This window comes from Lactuca saligna, chromosome 9, assembly GCF_052625555.1.
Source record: "Lactuca saligna cultivar CGN05327 chromosome 9, ASM5262555v1, whole genome shotgun sequence".
Lineage (NCBI taxonomy): Eukaryota > Viridiplantae > Streptophyta > Magnoliopsida > Asterales > Asteraceae > Lactuca > Lactuca saligna.
Window position 1 is genome coordinate 102,556,099 of NC_136425.1, and position 19,496 is coordinate 102,575,594.

At 36.2% G+C, this 19,496-nt stretch overlaps 1 protein-coding gene across 1 annotated transcript; it reads left to right on the forward strand.

Moving 5' to 3' along the window:
- The first annotated feature begins 1,616 nt into the window (after nucleotides 1–1,616).
- On the forward strand, nucleotides 1,617–3,053 carry LOC145015409 (delta(12) fatty acid desaturase DES8.11). The gene is made up of 2 exons (XM_078973878.1): nucleotides 1,617–1,670; nucleotides 1,766–3,053. The coding sequence occupies exon 2, from the start codon at nucleotides 1,788–1,790 to the stop codon at nucleotides 2,922–2,924; it is 1,137 nt and encodes a 378-aa protein (XP_078830004.1). The 5' UTR covers nucleotides 1,617–1,670; nucleotides 1,766–1,787; the 3' UTR covers nucleotides 2,925–3,053.
- Nucleotides 3,054–19,496: the final 16,443 nt, after the last annotated feature.

Sequence of the window (19,496 nt, forward strand, 5' to 3'; positions counted from 1 at the left end):
TCTTTTAATTTTGAGATTCACAAAGATCATAAGATTTAACTTCAATTAAGAATGATGGTCATGCAAACACAATTAAACTCAATAATAAACAATTAAGAATGATGGTCATGCAAACACAATTAAACTCAATAATAAACAGAAAAGCAGTTCTCATAAGCATAGAAGGTTCTTTAATAAGCGAAAGTAACAAATACCCAACCAAACATCATCCAAACCATAAAAAGTCAAGCAATCTAAACTAGCTAAACGAAAGTCATAGGTTTTTAGCCCATGATTTCAGCAAGTAAACATAGAAAAACGAAATTCCACTTAGCATTCATGATTAAACTAAAGAAGAAAAATGAAATCCGAAGTTGTATTGCCTCAAATCTATGGAATCCAAGCTATGATCAACCTTCTGTAACTCCAAGCTTCAAAGGGTGCACTTGGCCTTCAAAGGGCGATAATAGCTCCAACAAAAGTTGAGTTTTCCGAGGATAATGACTTCAATATATAGTTTTCCAGAAACCTGATCACCACGATGTGGTAAGTCCACCATGCTGTGGCTTTTGTGTTTATCCCGTATTCAACAAGTCTTCTACATCCATCGGTGAAATCCAAAATGCCACTTTGTGGTGGTGTCACCACGACAAGTTAAGTGTATTTTTCTTCATTTTAACCTTGATCCAAATTCCTAGCTTGCAGCTTCTAGCTTCTTTTTCGCTCCGAGCATGCCCTTTACCCCTACAACACAATATACAATAGATTAAACATCTTTTGTTCTATAATAGGCATGAAAATAGCTAGAAATATTAAGATATAATGTAAAATATATGTATCGATATGCACATATCAGTAATCTGTACCGACGACATGTCGTTGGCATAGGTTTTCAGAAGACTGCGAAAAAAATCATCGTTCCCGCCGAGTCTCGCGTCAACCATTCACGTCGTCGGCACATGACTTTCCAAGTCTGACAATCATGGTCAATGTTGGCAAAAACTATGTCGACGACATGTCATCGACGTAGCCCTTCTTTCAGCGACAACAATAGGAGTTGGTATAGGTGTTTTTGCGATACATTGTTATCGTTGTTTTCAAACTAAACGGCTAAGACTCAAAAAAAAAAAAAATCATATATATAAATATTGTTTTGAAAAGTTATTTTTACGATCAAAAAAAATTAACACTGATCTATATAAAACTTTTATGTTTTAACACCTAAGCACAATACATTTTATTTACCTAGGTGCATGTTACTTTTATTCTTTGCATTCAAGTCCATATGAATGCTTTTCGACGATATAAAATTAAATAGTTAATATTTCTACAACTAACAATCATTTGGATTATCTATAAATAAATAATAATTTGTTTTAGATATATAAATTTTTACACATGCATAATACGTGTGGTATTTATATGGAGTGTCACATAACTTCTCAGAATCTACGTATTTAAATACTTACACATTAATTAATGCGTCTAGTATTTAAAGCCGCCAAATTGGAATGGTCGTCTCCTATACCGTAAAAGTTACTAAAACAATGAAATAATGGTAAATAGACAGTAGGCCAAGTGAGGCGATAATCTTTTATTCTTGGCTATAAATAAGTAGCAAGTCCAACCCCAAAACAGTATCAGTGTATTACCCGCTGACGAGATCTCAAACGTAACTTGTCTCTATACAGGTCCTTTTTCTCCCACGAGCTTTAGTTTATTGTAATTAATTCTTTCTATGTTTAATTAGTTTACATAAATCTCACAATAATCTTTACATTTGCAGGTTAATCATATCTATCAACAACATGGGTGCAGGTGGTCGGATATCTAACGACCCATTTGATGGTAAAAAGATTCTGGAACGTGTCCCAGTTGATCCGCCGTTTTCATTAAGTGATTTAAAGAAAGCGATCCCTGCCCATTGCTTCAAGCGATCCGTCATCCGTTCATCTTACTATGTTGTTCACGATCTGATTGTTGCCTACGTTTTCTACTTCCTTGCGAATACATATATTCCTTTTCTTCCAGCTCCTTTGGCTTACTTAGCTTGGCCGGTCTATTGGTTCTGTCAAGCAAGCATCCTCACGGGCTTATGGGTCATCGGCCATGAATGCGGTCACCATGCCTTTAGCGAATACCAATTAATTGATGACATTGTTGGCTTCATCCTCCACTCAGCTCTCATGACACCTTATTTCTCATGGAAATATAGCCATCGAAATCACCATGCCAACACAAATTCGCTCGATAATGATGAAGTTTACATTCCTAAACGCAAGTCTAAAGTCAGGTGGTACTCAAAACTTCTTAACAACCCACCTGGTCGAGTGTTCACTTTGGTTTTTAGGTTCACCCTAGGATTTCCTTTATACCTCTTAACTAATATTTCTGGCAAGAAATATGGAAGGTTTGCCAACCACTTTGATCCCATGAGTCCAATTTTCACCGAGCGTGAGCGAATCCAGGTGCTGTTATCAGATCTTGGTCTTCTTGCGGTCTTTTATGCAATCAAGATTGCTGTAACAACAAAAGGAGTCGCTTGGGTAACTTGCATGTATGGAGTTCCGGTGGTAGGAGTGCATGTATTTTTCGTTATCATAACGTATTTGCACCACACCCATCTATCATTGCCTCATTATGATTCAACGGAATGGAACTGGATCAAAGGGGCCCTATCAACAATTGACAGGGACTTTGGATTCCTTAATAGGGTTTTCCATGACGTTACACACACTCACGTATTGCATCATTTGATTTCATACATTCCACATTATCATGCAAAGGAGGCAAGGGATGCAATCATTCCAGTTTTGGGTGAGTATTATAAGATCGATAGGACTCCAATATTCAAAGCAATGTGGAGAGAGGCTAAAGAATGCATCTATATCGAGCCTGATGAAGATAGCCACCACAAAGGTGTATTTTGGTACCATAAAATGTGACCATTTGCTGATATCATTTCCCTTTTAAATTATTATATTTACTGTTGTTGGACCATTATGTAATAAAATAATTCATAGGTTTTGTAAATGAGAAATTAACATGGTTATCTAAACTATAAATTTTTATCTTGTTTATCACTTTATTTAACTGAAATAGTATTGAACTAAATAAGAAATTGTTTTCTAAATGTTCTTGATCACGTGGTGGAAATCGTGTCTCTTGATTGCTAACTGTTAATCCATATTAGAAAACATAACTCCGTTTGGTGGATAAGAATCTTTCTTTTATTCCATATCAGAAAACATAACTCTGTTTGGTGGATAAGAATCTTTCTTTTATTTACCATGGGTGTATTTATTGTGAAAATCAAATAAAAAAAATATATGTTATATTTGAATCAAGACAAAACTGTAAGATTGGTACCTGTGGTATTTAAAAAATATTTGAGAAATGTCAAAATTAAGGTTTTTCTGGGTTTAGGTCCCTAATACACTTAAAAAGTTGATTTTACCATTTTTATTTCTTTTTTCTATTTTCTTTTTTTATTTTGGTATTAAAATAATTGAAAATAAAAATAATAACTAAAATCTCTCTCTCTCTCTCTCTCTCTCTCTCTCTCTCTCTCTCTCTCTCTCTCTCTCTCTCTCTCTCTCTCTCTCTCTCTCTCTCTCTCTCTCTCTCTCTCTCTCTCTCTCTCTCTCTCTCTCTCTCTGGAACCAAGATTCATACTCAAGAGCAAACTAAGTTGGAGTTTTAAGATTTGTAAATCCACACAAGAATCAAAATAAATCTCCACACATAAAGAAATTATAACTGCAACATCAGATTACATAGATTTTGGTTTTGGTGAATTTAGAAAAAAAAAAAAAAAACCATTGAAACCCGATCTCTTCATCTCCGACCCTTTTTCATGTTCATCATCGTTTCATCTTAAATCATCACCATTCTCACCATCCTGACACTCCAGCTTCCACCGTCGCTTCCATATCCACCACTAGATTTTCTTCCTCGTTATCATCCCTCACAGAAGAGAAGGGTAAGGTAGTTGTTCGGAGCGTGGCTTTGAAACACTAGCTTGAAAATAATCAGATGCCTCCAACATCTGAACATTAAGCAATGGGTGTCAAATATGATTTTTCGGTGACAAAAGAATATTGATGGGTCTCGAATTTGATTTCCGACGAGAAAAAATTACAAGTGGGTGAGTGGGTCTCAAACTCCTGTTTTAGGATAATTATTTGCAGGTGGGATAAACATGTACTCAACAGTGGTGGTTTGAGGATCAAGGTGTGGCGATGATGATAATGGTGTGAGGTTCTTTATATCCGTAATGAGAGCTAAAGAGATGGGGTAGATTACAACAGGGGAAGATATAAGACGAGGGTGGGGATGTGGGTGTTTTTATCTCTGATGTGTAGAGAGAGAGAGAGAGAGAGAGAGAGAGAGAGATTTTAGTATTTTATTTTTATTATTAATTATTTAAATACCAAAATAAATAAAGAAATTCGAAAAATAAATGAAAAGCGTAAAATCAACTTTTCAAGTGTATCATGGACCAAAACCTCAGAAAAACCTTCACATTAGACCTTTCATGCAAGTTGGAAACGTTTTTGACCCTATCCAAAGTTTTTTTAATATCACAGGGACCAATCTTGCAGTTTTGTCTGGAATCGATGATTGTTTTGAACTAGGTGTTGAGTTGATGCAGTTATATACATATATATATATATATATATATATATATGTGTGTGTGTGTGTGTGTGTGTGTGTGTTTGTGTTTATATGCGTGTGTGTGTGTACATAGAGGTAAAAGATCAAATAAGAACAAGAAAAGATTAAGAACTTTTAAGAACTATTTTTTTAACAAATAATTGAGGATATATTTATGTGTGTGTGTGTGTCTATATATATATACATATATATATATATATAGATATATATATATATATATATATATATATATATATATATATATATATATAGGTAAAATATCACATGAGAACTAAAAAAGATTAAAAACGATTTATTTTAGCTTATAATTAAAGATGTATTTATTAGTTTTCAAAGAAACAATGACATGATGATAAATAACAGTAGATCTAATCCTAAATTCATTAACAAAAATCTTGAAAACCATATCTATAAAGCAGATCTGATTCATTGACTCATAATTTTCAAAAACATCAATCTCTCCCTTCCTTTCCTCTTTTCTTCTATCATCGGTAGCTTCCTCCCACCGCCGCTGCCACTGGTGTCTGCCTTATCACCGAATCGATGTAATCTAAGTCAGCATTGATGTAGCCATTCAGATATGTTAGGTTTGCTCTGTATGCACCAGATCAACCACTAGCATCATTCTCCTGCATCTTAATATATGTGGACTATTGTCACTAACCACCACCATGGACGATGGCCGCAACACCACCGATGACATGCTAGGCCATGTCCTGAGCTACGACGAGCTTTGTGGAAAGATCTACGAGAGATGATGAGTAGTGAGGCTAGATCTACGAGCTCCAGAGAGTGGCGAGGTCAAATCTACGAGCTTCGGTGAGTGGCAACGCCTAGTCTACCGACTCCAGCGAGCAACGATGATCCACTACTATCATCTCCTTTCAGACATACTTAGTCTTTAATACCTCCATCCACCTTGTTTGTTTGCAACCATCACCCTTGTCGCTCGCTACTCACTGTTCACTAACCAACTACATTTGCTTTAATTGAGGAAGGCATTTCAGTGTGGTTTATTGATGCTCTTATTACTAAGAATCCATGACAACTTCTATGTTAGAGAGAGAGAGAGGTAATATTTAGAGCTTTCTTTTAATTTTTGTGAGTGTTATCATGTATAGATACTAGCCAAGTTATAACTTGATACGTGTTTGCCTTTTGCTTTCTATTACTTCAATATACGACTAGTGTAGGTAGAAGATTAAAGGATTGTTAATCAAGTACATGACATATAAATCTGACATTTTATTTACTTTTGTTTCTTATATGTTTTATTTTTATTTTTGTTTAATGATTTGATTTTTTCATTAAAATTATAACTATTTTAAATCTTAAAATTTTTGAATTATTAATTATACATTTATTGAGTTTGATTTTTCAAGAAGATATTATACTATAAGCCAATTTATCCTAAAAGTTTTGCTCCGCCTTTGATCCATGTGATAGAAAATGGTTTTATTTTGATCGTTTTTTCTTTTGTTAAGGTGTGAATTTAATGTTTAAATCTCTAATTTGTTGTTTGATTTTGTTAATCTTATTTTTAACTGCTATTAAGTTGTGAATCCAATTTTGTTTTCTTATTTGTTATAATATTTGCATAAAATATTAAGTTGTTAATCCATTTCTATTAAGTTATGAATCTATATTTGTTTTCTTACTTGTTATAGTATTTTCGTAAAATTGATATTAATAGCTTATGCTTTATGGTTTATTTAACTGTGAATTAAGTTTAGAATATGTGTATTGTGTTGGTGTTTTCTAAAGAAAATATGAATTTATGTTTTTTAAGTTGTGATTTTTATGTTTTAATGTTTCAATTCATGTCTTATGTTGTGAATTTAGTACATTAAGTTGTGGTTTTTCTGTTTTAAACTATAAATTGATTACATTAAACTGTGAATTTTATGTTTAAACTCTAAATTGACTATATTAAATTGTGAATTTTGTGTATTAAACTGTGAATGTGTTAAGTTGTCAATTTTATGTATTTCACTATGAGTAGACAGGATTAAAAATATTTAAGTTGATAATATTATTGTAAATTTATACTTTTTGTGTATTAAATTGTGTTTTTTTTTTGTATTTAATTGTATTTTGGTGTTTTAAACTTTGAATTACCTGCATTAAATTGTGAATTTTCTATTTAAACTGTGAATTAACTATTTTAAGTTGTGAATTTTTTGTATTAAATTGTGATTTTGTATTTTAAATTGTGAATTGACTGCATTAAGCTGTGAATTTTCTGTTTAAACTGTGAATCGACTATATTAAGTTATAAATTTTTAATGACTTTTGTATTAAAATATGAATGATTTATTTATGAATGTTTGTATTAATTTTCTTGTAAATATATTTATTTTTTGTGTTGTACAAATATGTAAGAATAAATTAGGCTTTATAATTATTTTGCATTAAACTCTAAATAAGTGAACTAATTGTTTATTGAATTGTAAATATAGTATTTAAGCTGTCAATTAATGACTATATATACATATCTTATTTAGAATGAATGATAATTGTGACGATGACACATGTAGTTGATAGTGGTTGTGGTAGAGTTTGGGTTTGACTTCTTTAAATATATAATATAATATATAATTTGTGGGGCTACTCGTATATGTAGTAGAAGACGAATGCAGGGTGTTAATAGTTTATTTTCAAGGAATAAATTTCATTCTGATGATTATTCTCTTTATCAAGGGTGTCTTATAGTTTCTTGATGAAAATGGAGAATAGTATCCTTTAGACATCCGACAAACAATTTAATTGCACCAAAAAAAGGGAATCACATTTCACAATATAGCCACACATTTTGTAATGGCACACCAGGACGATAAATGATCGAAAAACAATGATTACACCTCTTAGTTTCCTTTTTATCGAGTGGGGGGGGGGGGGGGGTGGGGGGAGCAATCTGATAATAATAGGATTAATAATATTAGTATAAAGTAAAAGTAAATTGATAATAATTGGTCATTGTTTAAGATGTTTGTAACACCCTGTTTTGAATCGTTTCCCATGTTGGAGTAATGACTAGGAATTGGGTATTAGCAGGCTTAGGACCCTTGAAGAATTGAGATTTGGACTCATTTGGGGTTGGATAATGTAATTTGGATGATTCGGGTATTCGGTTTGTGTTTTGGAGTCAAAGGGTATTTCGGTAATTTGTTAGCTTTGGCTCTTGTGGAAAATGGATGCTCATTCAGGATTTGGTAAGGTATGAGTTGATGGAAGTTTAGAGCTTCATGTTACCTTTTTATGGATATAAGGATCGTCGGAATCGGACTTATAACGAAAAAGCTATGGTCTTCGGATATGTTAGGGTTTGTGGGGAAACCTAATATGCGGGGCGTAGTCATGCGAAGGGAATTACATTGCGCATAATGTTGAGTACGCTTAGCATATTGTGAGGGTCGGATTGGGTTTGCAAGACCTCGTACACTGAGCATACAAGGAGTACGCGGGGGCGTACGAAGGAAAAGTGAAAACCCTAATTCTTGGAGTTGTACCCTATATACCAGCCTCCAAGTTCCCAAAACCCAAGAAATCATCTCTAATCCTCCATGGTTGTAATTTTGAACTCATGATCTGCATTTTGGTGTTTTGGGATCATTTCCAAGAAGATGGAGTTTGATGCAAGGTTGTGAATCAAGGATGAGCTTATGGATCTGGATTATGTGCTTCATTTCAAGCTTGTTTGAGGTAAAAAGATTTGGTCTTGTTCATTGTTGGCTTAGATCTAGTTTGTATGACTTTTTGGTTCAGTTTGGTCCCAAGAATGAGATCTAGTGGTTTGGTACCACTCCAGGAGCCATGATGTAACATCCTGTTTATTAAATAAATAAATAGATAAAACTGATGAACGAATAGTCGCCCTAAATCTATATTATTTAGTGGAGTGTTGGTTTTGGGGAGCCGAATCTTATAATTTGGATTATTAGGGGGTTAAAGCATAATTATGGCACTTATTTTGTAAAGATTTTTAGAAGACATGTGATGTTTAGTAATTATTGGGCTTGCATGGAAAGGATTTTGGAAGGTTGAGGGTTAAATGGTAACTTTTGGGACTTGAATTGTAAGGAATAATTATTGTTGGGGGTTAATCGGTAAATTGTTGATTTAATTTGAAAAGAATTTGGAAGGAGGGGCTGGATGTGTAAATATGGGCTAAGGTTTAAAATTGATGGGCACAATCTGTCACCCTGCAAGTGCCTCCATGTGACATCCTCAAAATCACGACCAGAAAAGACCGGTTTCATTTACGCTTTTAAAATAGTTTCAGAGTAAATCCATTGATTTAAAGGAGTTGCGGAATTTGTTCCCAAAAAAAATATGATAAAATAAAGTTTATCAAAGCATTTCATTAAGAGATGCATTTTCATTATATAACAATATTCGGGATGTCATGTTCCGATAAACAGACCAAAAGCATAAACAACAAAAGATAGACCATACAACAGTTACATATAACAAATGGTCTAATACCAAAAGATCTTGATAAGTCATCCAACTTATGCTCTCGCACCACTACCTATAATACAACAAAACTTAGTGGGTTAGGCTTGGGAGCTTGGTGAGCATATAGGCTTTTCAACCCATAATAAATAATTATATTTAACCAACCAACAATAACCTGATTACCCATTCCCGTTATCCTCACTTTTCGTCCCTAAAACAACATCTATCTCAAGGGACCTAATCTAGGATTTTCATCGGGACGGACATTACTGCAAAGGGTTTTCCTCAACAGTAGATGTCATAAAGACAACCATGAGGGGGATAGAGTACACTGGTGAACACATCATTCACAACACCTACAGGTTATGAGCCTGCTAGCGTTCCACATGACTGTCTAGAAATAGTTTGTGGACATTATCCATACTCTGTTGAATAATGATGTGCACGAAAGTACCCATTAATTTTAATATTTATAACCTAACAAACTTAGACTTACTATGCACTTATAGGCAGTGTACCTAGTCAGATTACAGTATAGCTTAGGTAAGTCAGGTGTCGATCACAGGGAACGGTGGATTAATTTAATATATTTGATTATAGGTTACAGGTCACACAAAAAGAATAAAAGAAATAATTTAATAAATCTCAAACTAATAATTAATTAACCATTCTCGATAAACTAACAGGAAAACAAATCTCTTCAGGTACTTTGGTTTAGACACATTCCACCTTAAAAACATAGACAATTGCATACACAAATTCATTTATTCATGTTCACCGATTCCTAAAATGATTAGATTCGCGTTCACTATAACTAATCCTTTAGCAAACAAGTTAATTCAAACAGTGATCAATTGATTAAACTAACATGCTTCCTAGTGTTCAGTTCGTATCAAGCAAGACTTGTAAATTTAGTTAATTTAAACATTTAATTAACCTCTTGTTGATGGTCATCAAACAAGGCTCGCACATTAACTTATTTATTCCCATGTTAATCCTAGTTTCACATTCGTTATTTCTAGTCTTATAATCTCACTGGTCATCAAAAATCATAAGAGACAAGTAAATCAAGCAGGTTTTCATACAACTTAATTCACTTAACAATTAACAGCAAATAATCATCATTAACACATGAGGATCTTTGAACAAGCTTGGCAAGATAAATTAAACACAAATAAATTATTTAACATAACAATTAGTCGAAGAATCAAAACTTCATTCAATCATAAACACAAAGTAAAAGGTTTTTACACCCAAATCAGAAACTAAATACAAAAAGTACCATAAGGAAGTGCTAAACATGGTCACGTTAGCAATCCATATGATTACCGACATGTATCCGCTCTCCAATCCTTCAGATCTCTGCTCCCGTTAGTTTAACGGCCTTCCGGCCGCCTTCTAGACCCTCAAAACGGCTTAACAGAAGTTAATTGTCGACTAAATTAGGTTAGAAGTCGAATCCCCCTTTCTGGTTAGCTAAAAATCGACATTTATAATCTTTGTGGCCGACCTAAGTACGCTGGGCGTACTTAGGATTACGCAGCGCGTACTCTGGATAATCACGCGATCAAGTATATCCGATGCAAGCAGGTACGCGGGGCGTACTCGCTACCTCAGCACTCTTTTCTTTCTTTTAGCTTCTAAGCCCGGTTTCCGCTTCAGTCTCTTCTTTTGTGCTTTATCACCAACAAATAGCTGCAAAACATAATTCAAAGTATTATGAGTACTCTTTAGTTCTAAAATAGAATAAATAAGGCCAAAATATTAAGATAAAGTGCATAAAAATATATATAAAAATACACATATCAAAATACCCCACACTTAGCCTTTGCTTGCCCCCAAGCAAATTTACTTTTATTTTACCAATATCGCACTAAACAATCCATTTAAAACTCAGCCATTATGCCAAGACCTCAACGCATGCATTTATGTCTAAAATTTTCCTAAGTACCCCCCCATACTTTAAATACTCACAATCTTCATAAACACTTGCCCACTTTTTCCGAACAATGCTCATTTTATGCAACCCTCCGAATCCATCCGCAGAAAACCTCCTAACCTCAAGGTATTTTTAGTTGAGCAACCTAAGCATACATAATCTAGAATTACAATTTATGATACCACTATGGAGCTTTTTAGGAATTCTTCACTTTCTTAACAATTTGATCTTTGATTTCTTTGAATTCACCACCTTATTTGATTTGATTTATTGGTATCTTCAACTTTTTGAATTTCTTGGAATTTTGATCTTTTGATCTTCACTTTATTTGCTCCAAAATTCTTCAAACTTTTTCGTAATTCTCTCTTCTTTTTTTTTACATGTACCTCTCTTTTTTCACTCAAAACCTACATGCTTAAGCAGAGGCGCTCAACCTCAACCTTTATTGGTTAATGATAATAATTTTCCTGGATACATTTCAGGTTTAGGCTGCTAAACATATTGCATCCTTCAAACCGAGCGGGGTTATGTTTTTGTTCCATGATTTCACTAAAATAAGGGAAGCCACAAATGCACTATAACGTATATTGGCTCAACTAAACATTTGAGTTCTCATCGGATCATCTCATACAATATTAGAAAAATTTTAAATTATCACTAGATTTTTCTAAATTAAACTATTATTTCAAGTTTTCTTTTAAATTTTTAAATTTCCTTAAATCTAGCAATTTCCAACTATTATTTCATTTTTATAATTTACTTTTACCGACCCCCTACCCCACACTTATTTCATACAATGCCCTCATTGTATGATAAAAAAATTAAGAACATAAAAAGGGAGAAAAAGGAACAGACTCCCCTGGGTAGTTGTGGCGAGATCGAATGGGGCTGCTACAGGTTGCTTCAAATATTGCTGAAAAACTAAAAACTGGAACTGCTACTTCTGAATGTGCCAGAAAATAAAATTAAGACCGCCATCTTCGAAAATGTGGTGCAAAATATTGCAATTAGATGCAATGTATAATAACCATGACGTGGGAAAGTGTCGACCACGTCATCTCGTTGAGAACGACATCCTCTACTTGCGATGAAAAATCCCCCATAACATAGGAAAGTGTCAACCATGTCGTGGCATCCGGGACAATACTTCTTCCTCGCGTCGAAATAAAACTCTATAGTATGGGAACCCACACTTATGACAAATCGTGGGTCTCGATTATAATCTTCAACTCTCATACCGCTCTCTCTAGCAACAGTCGGACCTAGCTGCTGAACTTACTGCCAGCTTCCTAAGGGCGAAAATTCTGCAGAAATCTAAACAACCAAAGAGCATCAACATGGAAAACAAACTAAATCAAACTAAATCAAAGTTTAATTACATACCAAATACTAAAAACTAAACTTAAACTAAAAATAACACAAAACAAACAAATAAACAAAATAAAAAGGATCACTCGTCATCTCCATCATCATGTGGCTGTGTCCCAGAAGTACCGGCCCCATCAAATCGTGACTGGAATGGTGGTGGAAAGGGAACCGAATACTGAAACCCCTGATGGGCAAAGAATGCATTCAATGCATTCCCTTGCCACCGCTGTTGCGCGTCCACATGTGCAACATACTCGCTAAGGTTCTGGACCCTCATGTCAAGACGATTAATGCCCTGAGCTAAGTAGCGCATATCGATCTCCGACTCAGGTCCCTGCTGTGCTCCCCGAGGAGCAGGTCTACGCCGCGGGACCCGTCTCGGCTGTGGCTCGGCGGCACCCTCCTCATCCGCCACATCATCTGCTCGAACCCTCAAAACACCATCTCCACCCCGCTCTAATACACGCATCGACTCCAATAGCTGAAGACTCATCGGCCTCATGTCGTGAAACACCATCGATCTCGTGATCTCACGCGTCAGCAACTGATATGACCGAGCTAACCGCGTGATAAACTGCCCTCCGCATATCGGGCTATCTCCCCGAAGTCCCCTGGCCCTCCGTCCCAATTATGCAGCTAAAGCAACTGGAAGGTTCAGGTGCCTCCCTGGAGTAACTAATGCCCATAGGAAATACAGGTCCGTCGAAGGCACTCTCTCACTATTCTTGTGATGCGTGGGAGATATAGAAATCAACCGGTGCAACATTCGGTATGTAGTCGACCGAATCATCCCCCCTCGAGCGGTAGATGGTGTATAAACTCCTCCCGTAATCTCGGCCCAAAAGGTGTTCTCATTATAGTCCTCCGACCGGTCCGTGAGACAGTCAGCAAGAAATGTCGGGAAGTGGACACTCCTCGTCTCGTCGGCTGTGTAAATACCCACCCGAGTCGCAAGCTCTATCACGCTGCATTCCCGGCTCACTCCCAGTCTGAAAGCAAAGGTTCTCCTGTCATTGAGTGGCTTCCTAGGATCATAGGAAACTGTAGCATAGAACTCCAGCAAAAACTCCCGATATACCGGCTCCTGGATCCTGAACAAACGCGCCCATCCCTGACACACAAACAATTCCACACCACTCGTATCCGAGTGTGTGTATTGCAAAAATTCCTGGATCAATGCAGCAAGTCCAGTCCTGTTATCCAACTCCCAGTCGAAAGAGGGTGCAATATCAATCTCCTTTGTGAGAAGCAGGCTCAAGTTGGTGCTATAACGCGCCCTGGTAGCATCGCTCAGTGTTTGCGGAAATTGTAAAAAATGATGATCGGTCACATCCTCGGGAGGGTTGGTTCTTTGTGCCCTTCGAGCCATAATCTGCACATATTAACACAAAAACATAAAACCAACAAAATATGGCAGCATTAATAGATTTTTAAACCAAAAAAAATGGGGGTGGATATGGCATTACGCTGGGCGTACATCCAGCGTACGCGGGGCATACGTCCAGGCTTGTGATTCTATGTCCTGGTCCCAGTCCCTTTCTTGTGCTAAATTCATAATCCGTGTCCAAATAAACACAGTAGGGGCATCAACACAATTAATTTTTAAACATCGCGTGGTCCAAAGGTATTAGGAGAAAAATCGGGACCTCCCTAAAAATATTAATCAATCTCTGTAAATTCTTTGTCTATTAGAAAAATCGGGACCTCCCTAAAAATATTAATTTTATGAAGTCAGTCAAGAACTCGAAATCACAGGGGGTACGGTCAAACACATGGGGAACCAACCTTGAGGTTCAAGGCAGTAGAAAACAAACAAAAAAAATCGAAGCCACCCTTTACACTTATGACCAAAAAAGATAACTCAATCCCCTATTAGTTCCTGATTTATTCAAGATTGGCAAACAATTAACATAAAAACTTCACAGGGCATTCAATCGATTTTTTTTTTCTTTTCGGGCGTACGCTTGGCGTGCGACCCCAAGCTTAAATCGATGAACATGGGACGGAATTAAGACGAAATTAGGTTCGAGGGTTTAATGTATTAACCGAAATCGGTCCATTCAAGCCCTAATCAACACATACATTTGCGAAATCGGCCCTAATTCGAAAAATATATAAACCCTAGATTTCAAGCAAAAGCTAAATGCAGCTTATTCCTTTGAATTAAACACAAATCCATAACATAGAGTGACCGAAAAAGCTTACTTGAGTGTCGAATTCAACAAGAACGAAGCACAATCGACAGTTCTTTGAGAGAATCGCCGTCACAGCTTATGCGAGAAAGAAATTGGTTTTGAAAATAACAGCGAAGTCAAAGGGTCAAGATGTATACCTGGTCGCCGATATACGCGGGGCGTAACCCCAACACCCTGAGATGTTCATCCGCGATTCGGGTCTTATTACGCATGGCGTAATGAAATTTTCCTTTCTTCTTTTAATTGAATTTCCTTTTCTTTTTAATCATTTCATCTAGGGACTTAAAACTTATTTAATTTTTCCTTTTTAATTTCTTAAGCTAATGATGACTTCACGATGAGTGATAAAAAAATTGAGATGTCATAATCACTTATCTTTGTCAAGATCAAACAACAATGGTTGATCAAAAACCTTTGCATGCAAGAATTGGTTTGCGAAAACACCCACTTTCGGGACCCGTTAGAATATTTCCTTTGTTTTCCTTGCACCTTTAACTAAAAGCGGAACAAGAAGTGACCTAACTAGTCAAGAACAACAAGAGCTCGGTCTTCCACTTAACCACCACAATACGCCTTGCTATACTACGCCTCATGGATTGAGTTGGACAAATCAACAAAGTAGTAGGCTAAGCAGGTCAAGCCTAGTCGCTTTCATTCCCGAAACCCATGCAAAAAGTAAAGTCAAGCAATGTGTACAATCCCAAATTCCTGCAACATAAAAACAAGAACCTTCCCGACAAGTGAAATGATATCATCGAAAATCAAACTAAAAAAAATGAAAACTAACTAAAAACAAATAACGAATAATCAAATAAAATAAATTAATGACAAGCCGTTCCCCGGCAACGGCGCCAAAAACTTGATGTGCACGAAAGTACCCATTAATTTTAATATTTATAACCTAACAAACTTAGACTTACTATGCACTTATAGGCAGTGTACCTAGTCAGATTACAGTATAGCTTAGGTAAGTCGGGTGTCGATCACAGGGAACGGTGGATTAATTTAATATATTTGATTATAGGTTACAGGTCACACGAAAAGAATAAAAGAAATAATTTAATAAATCTCAAACTAATAATTAATTAACCATTCTCGATAAACTAACAGGAAAACAAATCTCTTCAGGTACTTTGGTTTAGACACATTCCACCTTAAAAACATAGACAATTGCATACACAAATTCATTTATTCATGTTCACCGATTCCTAAAATGATTAGATTCGCGTTCACTATAACTAATCCTTTAGCAAACAAGTTAATTCAAACAGTGATCAATTGATTAAACTAACATGCTTCCTAGTGTTCAGTTCGTATCAAGCAAGACTTGTAAATTTAGTTAATTTAAACATTTAATTAACCTCTTGTTGATGGTCATCAAACAAGGCTCGCACATTAACTTATTTATTCCCATGTTAATCCTAGTTTCACATTCGTTATTTCTAGTCTTATAATCTCACTGGTCATCAAAAATCATAAGAGACAAGCAAATCAAGCAGGTTTTCATACAACTTAATTCACTTAACAATTAACAGCAAATAATCATCATTAACACATGAGGATCTTTGAACAAGCTTGGCAAGATAAATTAAACACAAATAAATTATTTAACATAACAATTAGTCTAAGAATCAAAACTTCATTCAATCATAAACACAAAGTAAAAGGTTTTTACACCCAAATCAGAAACTAAATACAAAAAGTACCATAAGGAAGTGCTAAACATGGTCACGTTAGCAATCCATATGATTACCGACATGTATCCGCTCTCCAATCCTTCAAATCTCTACTCCCGTTAGCTTAACGGCCTTCCGGCCGCCTTCTAGACCCTCAAAACGGCTTAACAGAAGTTAATTGTCGACTAAATTAGGTTAGAAGTCGAATCCCCCTTTCTGGTTAGCTAAAAATCAACATTTATAATCTTTGTGGCCGACCTAAGTACGCTGGGCGTACTTAGGATTACGCAACGCGTACTCTGGATAATCACGCGATCAAGTATATCCGATGCAAGCAGGTACGCGGGGCGTAACTTTAAGGTACGCGGGGCGTACTCGCTACCTCAACACTCTTTTCTTTCTTTTAGCTTCTAAGCCCGATTTCCGCTTCAGTCTCTTCTTTTGTGCTTTATCACCAACAAATAGCTGCAAAACATAATTCAAAGTATTATGAGTACTCTTTAGTTCTAAAATAGAATAAATAAGGCCAAAATATTAAGATAAAGTGCGTAAAAATATATATAAAAATACACATATCAAATAACTAGATCAATAACAACAACAATGAGGCCTCTCATCTATTTATCACACATCAACTGTCTACCCGTGTTCTACCCAACATATTAGCAGATAAATGTATATATATATTTATACATAGTTTAAAACCTATATAGCATTCTCATTCAATACATATTCCAAACAACACATGCGACACATACACATAACATGTATTTCATAGAGAATAAACCATATCTATGAGATTGAAGAAAGGGAATATACATTCACACATATAACAACCAAATATGCACATAACACATATTTCGTAGAAAACGATGCATTAGGCCCAACGTAATGCGAGGCTTCAGCCTCTATAAATAGCATGCGAGGGCAGCCGACCTTCTTGTTCAATTTCTCTTCTCTCTCTCTCTCTCTCTCTCCTATTTTGCATCGTTTTATATGCAAGAAATATCTCGAAGCCCCGATATCAATCCTGAGCCACGAAGCAATTTCTTGATTATACTAGTCACCGATTACAATTTTAAATTGCTTTAACCCAAAGTAAACACACACACAACACAGTAAACACACATAACCACCATTGTGGTGCCCGGCAGCGGTACATGGTGGTAGGCACCACCTCACGATGGTGGTGGTGGCTTTTCGAAGAATTTCAGCCAAATAAAGCTCACACACATGCTCCTTGGTTGCAATATAAATCTAGTCACCCACCTGGTGGCGTACTGCGGCGGCGTTGGCACTAGGTGACGGTAGTAGCGACGTTTTGCAATGATAGAGCTTCGACTTAGGAATTTCACTTCTCAGGATCTTTGGGGCTTTGGGACTTGCTTCGGGGCGCGGGATTGATTCCAGGGTTTCAAGATATTTCTTTCACGTAAAACGATGCAAAACGGGAGAGAGACAGAAGAGAAATTGAACAAGAAGGCCGGCTGCCCTCGCATGCTATTTATAGAGGCTAAAGCCTCGCATTACGCTGGGCGTAATACTCTACGCGGGGCATAGTGCGAAATGTTATTGCATGCGTTATCGGAGCACTCGAGTGTGAGGCGGGTCACGGTTTGGTGTACGCTGGGCGTACTCAACTACGCTAGGCGTAGTGTGGATCAGATCGGTGACTCCTTCGGATATACATCCGAATTAAAGATTAATTAATAAATATTAATCATTTAAAAACTTCGGAAATTCATATCTTCTTAAAACAAACTCCATTTTCTACGTTCTTTAAATCCAAGCGTTTATGAGACTACGCTCTACAACTTTTGTTTACACTCCGTCGGGTGATTTTGAATTTATTTTTTATTATTTATTTTTAGTAGGCCGGGATTGGAAAACTCCGTTATAAATTCATAACTTCTTCATCTGACGTCCGTTTTCATCTGTCTTTTCGCCATTGCACTACTATCAACGAGATCTTCGATTCTTATTTAGATTGTTTTGACCAATAATCACTCGATCTCGAATTCGAGTTTCGGGCTGCATACTGCTAAGCTGAAACTTAGAAAAATCATAGCATCCTAATACGAAGTCAGATTTGGGCATTCTTTTTATGGACACTCTTAGTTTAACGAACTCTACGATCACTAGGGCTAAATATATTTCTATCTTAATTTCGTATTTTACGTCATTCAGCATCGTGCCGCAACTGTCGCGAAACTTCGACATGTATAACTTCTTCGTTATAACTCGGATTTTGGCATTCTTTATATATTCGGAAACCTCGTTTCAACTACTAAAACATTAACCATAGATATCGGCTTTATCTGATATTTCCTTTTGATGCTTATTTTTATTCTTAATTCAACTAAGCACAAGACACATAATACTCAAATAATACACTTCTATTATTTCAAAACGGGTTACAAAGGTTAACCTAGACTATTACATCGCTATTAATGACAAGCCCAGAAACACAGGTGTTACAATTCTCTCCACCTTAGAATGATTCCGTCCCCGGAATCACACATCAACAAACAAATGCGAGTAGCGACTCGTCATGTCACTCTCCGTCTTCCAGGTGAGATTCAGCCCATTCGTGTGTTTCCATCGGACAAGCACTAACTCGACCATCTTGCGTCACAACCTCTTAGTCTTTCGGTCAATGATTTCCTCTGGTTCATCAAATAACCTCTTGTTTTCATCAATTCTCAACTCCGAAAGTGGAATCATGTCGGGAACATCTCCCGTGAACTTCCTCAAATAACACACATGAAAAGTGTTATGAATACCATTAAGTTCTTCGAGTAATTCGAGCGTATAAGCTTGGTTACCAACCCTCTGAAGAACTTTAAACAGTCCAATAAACCTTGGACTCAACTTCTCCTTTTACCAAATCTTATAAGTCCCTTCCACGGCGAGACTTTAAGCAAAAGAAAATCTCCAACTTCAAAAGTCACCAGTCTTCTTTTCTTGTCAGCATAGCTCTTTTGATGATCATGAGCTGCTAACATTCTTTCCTTGATTATTTTCATCTTTTCAGCAGTCTGATGGACCATTTCGGGTCCTGTAAACTGCTTTTCTCCAACCTCAATCCAACAAGATGGCGTACGACACTTCTGTCCATACAAAGCTTGATAAGGTGCCATCTTTATGCTCGAATGGAAACTATTATTATAGGAAAATTCTACCAAAGGTAAATGTTCATCCTAA

Bases quoted from the DNA above. Each gene is read 5' to 3' on its own strand.
- LOC145015409 (XM_078973878.1), top strand. From the start codon at position 1,788: ATGGGTGCAGGTGGTCGGATATCTAACGACCCATTTGATGGTAAAAAG.